At 37.8% G+C, this 3,893-nt stretch overlaps 1 protein-coding gene across 2 annotated transcripts in view; it reads right to left on the bottom strand.

Annotated features, from left to right (window-relative positions):
• The window catches only part of LOC106470258 (forkhead box C1-A-like), a 29,610-nt gene extending 25,932 nt beyond the window's left edge, over nucleotides 1–3,678 (bottom strand). For both annotated transcript variants that reach the window (XM_022398860.1, XM_013930803.2), the window contains exon 1: nucleotides 1,616–3,678. In XM_022398860.1, the coding sequence (XP_022254568.1) occupies nucleotides 1,745–3,400 (1,656 nt within the window). In that variant the 5' untranslated portion in view covers nucleotides 3,401–3,678 and the 3' untranslated portion in view covers nucleotides 1,616–1,744. The remainder of the gene's footprint in view (nucleotides 1–1,615) is intronic.
• Between the last annotated feature and the right edge of the window lie 215 nt (nucleotides 3,679–3,893).

The following is a 3,893-nucleotide window of genomic DNA, read 5'->3' as shown; positions in this document are numbered from 1 at the left end:
AATATCCACGTACGTGCTCAATGTATGTAAACAATACTAGTGTCATCAGAATCCAGTATCCACGTCCGTGCTCATTGTATGTAAACAATACTAGTGTCATCAGAATCCAATATCCACGTACGTGCTCAATGTATGTAAACAATACTAGTGTCATCAGAATCCAATATCCACGTACGTGCTCAATGTATGTAAACAATACTAGTGTCATCAGAATCCAGTATCCACGGCGTGCTCAATGTATGTAAACATTACTAGTGTATTATTATTATTATTATTAATAGATAGTAGGTGTAAGCATTTTTTTTTCGTAATCAAACACGGCTTATATGAAGAACACTGTGTTTACTGGTCAAAAGAGTAAATATGTTGCTAATTCATATGAAACAAGTGTATTTCCAAAAAAAACAACAAAGCGACTGTAAAATATAAATATATATAGTCAGCTGCAGTGTCCAAAAATTACGTTAACAAAATAATTTGAACCTCTCTTTACACGGTTTCTCTGTACAGAAAACGTACTCTGCTGCTGAAATGCTTTACACTAACCTGTTGTGCAATGTGCAATGAAGGTCGCGCTGAGTGTTATTGGAAAATGTGCACTCTAATCCTTTATATATTCAGAAATAAATGCTAATAAATTTATTAACATAATTTCCGGAGACCTTATGTTAGATACAAGTGTTTTAAGAACTGGTCTGTGATTTTTTTTTTCTGCTGTGACAGAAAAAATAAATATTAGAAGTAATTTCTTAAGCTAGTCCTAATAGCTTAAAATATTGTCATTTCAAGAAAATATATAGTATGGTTTGATAAAAATAATGATTTAGTTATTTGCTATTTGGTAACGCATTAGCAATAATACGCAACTTTTGGCACTTAGTAAAACGTGGATGGAAAAGTATTGACAGGAGCAAAGAATATAAGGGCCTTTACTACACGCAATTTGTTTTCATACGGAGCTACAAACTAATATTCCGCGGAATAATATTCCATCCGCGCTATACCCACACCCATTACTTGTTTCCTACTATTTTCACTTTTGCGACTTTCTTTAAATTTTACCAAAAATAAATAATTTTGTGGTTTTTCTTGAACTTAATTGGAAGTTTTTGTTGTTTTACAAAAGTACTTGGCATGTCCGCTTGATTTTACATCACGTATACGTGAAAAATGAGTAAATTGGGCTTTATTCACGATAAATATTGAACTAGTTATTAATGAAAAAAAAATCAGCTATATAGGCTAAAATATCAGCAGTTGTTTTGAGTTATAAGTACTTTAAAACACCAAATGTGAATTGTATAGAGTTATGAAGTTATATTAATATCCACTGTTCATAGGGGGAACATGCATAAAATATCTACGTGCTTACACTTTTTATGAAATTTTGTAAACATAATTACTACTATTTTGAGGAGTAAACACATTTCGATTATATACATCATTACCAAGTTTTTAGTCTTAAGTATAACCGAAAGTACTGTTTCGACGAAAGTAAAACATAATGTCTTTGTTTTTCATCAAACTTTTAAACCAAGCATTTGTTTGATTCATCCTTAATTGCGAAAACAAAATGAAATAGATATATATACGAGGTATACATACTACACTGTACCTTATTTAGTTCTTGCTCGTCTGCTTTGTATAGCATGGGTGTAAGAAACCTTAAACTCAAAGGAAAACATAACTAAATGTTCAGGGCATTTCAACACATGAAATATGGGTGTTATGTTCCATAAAGTCGTCAAAACCCACCGCAGTCGTAGGCTACCGACCTATACGTTCCTGTTCCGTCGGTAAATTCCATTTGGATGCTCGAATTACCAGGAGATACGTTGGTAAATAGTCTTTGCGACTCGAACATTTCTCTAGCACAAGGTGGTATCCCACTGATCAACGAGACGGTATCTGCAGGAAATGCTTGGCTGGTGGAGACGATGGGTTCTGCCTCTTCCGACAAGGAGTACCACGGGGTGGATGTAGACAGATGCCGACCTGTTGACGCATAAGAGTGCTGGTCTACCATTCCGGCTAGTACGCTACTGTTACTACCGGAACAATGACTCGTAGTCGACCCCAACTGATTAGCAATTCCTCCCGTAGTGGTTAGGATTTCGAGTGCCGAACACAGGCCAGCGTTTTCCGGTTGATACACAGAGGGTGAAGTCTCGCAGCTGTAACCTACGGTTGGTGGTGAACTGTTGCAGGCTAGAAACTCGCCCACTGTACTGTAGGAGTGTACTGCTTTGCGACTGTAAGCCATCATTAAGTCTTCATTTTTCGATATTGAACTAAACACTTTCGGAGAAGAATTTAGAGAGGAAATGGAACCCATACTGGGAGACTGGTCTGTAATTGATACCATGGTATTCACGGAGTAGTTGCTAGCGCACGTGGATTCCATAGAATCATCTGAAAGAGTGTTGCTAAGTGCTACCGAATCAGGAGAACTTGTAAGAGAACAATTAAGTCTTGTTGTAAACTTACAGTCTTTAAGATTTTGCTGCATACAAGATGGGAGTCCAAAATCTTCGAATGACTCAGATTTGGGTGTCTTTTTGAGAATTACGTTATTGCTGGATAATGAGGTGGAACCTAGATTTGATTGAAATCGTAAGTGTGGTCCTTCGACCAACACTCCATCTTCTCCAGTCGGATTATTAGTGTTAGTAATTACATTATCAACTATTTTAGAATGAAGACTGGTCTGATGCAGTTGAGTATTATTTATTACCCTTCTTTGTTCTGTGGTGTCTTTGAGTACAGGGCTTTTCTCTTTTATTTCACCTTCCTCTCGTTTTATTTGCTCTTCCAAGCTCTTGTGTGGTTCTTCACCTTCTTCCTTTTCGCTAGCACGAGCCATTTCCTTTTTCTTGAACCTTCGACGTCTCCGAAGATAGCTTCCATTGTCAAACATATTCACACTCTCCGGGTCTAAGGTCCAATAACTCCCTTTTCCTGGCCTTTTGTCATCACGGGGAACTTTTAGAAAGCATTCATTTAAGCTTAAGTTATGCCTAATGCTATTTTGCCATCCTTGTTTGTTTTCTCGGTAGAATGGAAACCGGTCCATTATAAATTGGTAAATCCCATTTAATGTTATTTTCTTTTCAGGAGAGTGTTGAATTGCCATAGCTATCAGAGCGATGTACGAGTAAGGCGGTTTGACCATTTCTTTAGTCGGGGGATGAGGCGGGTGGTGAGACATGGTTGGACAGTACGGTGAGCTGTAACCTGGATGACGCATCACTGGGTTTGAATACTGGTCAGGTAAAACTTGATGCTGGTTTGCATAGGAAGAACCAAAGTCATTGTTCGAATACACCATCGAATTCATCCTCATCGTGGGATACCCACTGTAGTGGTAATAGTTTTGTTGCTCTCCGTATAAAGGATGCATAGTTTTGTTTTAATACTTTCTAAAGACTAACTAAGTTTTCCTCTCAACCTTTCACAAACTTTAATGCAGTTTTCTGCCAACAATAATATGGTTTTTATGGGGTTCCTATGTCTTGTATTTACAACTTAAGATACAACTAGAAGAATCCAGTTCAAAATCGCACCGATAACCATGACCTTAATTCATTCATAGAGATTACGTTGACACCGATTGGCGCTAGGCCTTTGCTCTAATAACTAAATCAGATAGTTAGAGGAGCCTGAATATTACGTTCGGCAAGGCTATGAAGTCGGTTGGCAGCAGCTTCATCGTGTCAGCCAGCGAGTTGTTGATGACTGTGCGGCACCACTTCTCTCCTCCTTTTCCCGCCCCCAGCATTCAAGAGAGCCAATGATTTGCAAGGTTCACGGGTTGCGCGTGCTTTAACGTGCAAATGACACATAGTATTTTAAGGAGTTTTATACTTGTTTTCTATGAGTAAAATCTAGCGTGA

Source organism: Limulus polyphemus, unplaced genomic scaffold, assembly GCF_000517525.1.
Source record: "Limulus polyphemus unplaced genomic scaffold, Limulus_polyphemus-2.1.2 Scaffold3910, whole genome shotgun sequence".
NCBI classification, from domain to species: Eukaryota; Metazoa; Arthropoda; class Merostomata; order Xiphosura; family Limulidae; genus Limulus; species Limulus polyphemus.
Note: the sequence above shows the minus strand (reverse complement) of the source record. Positions and strands in the feature narration are given on the sequence as shown.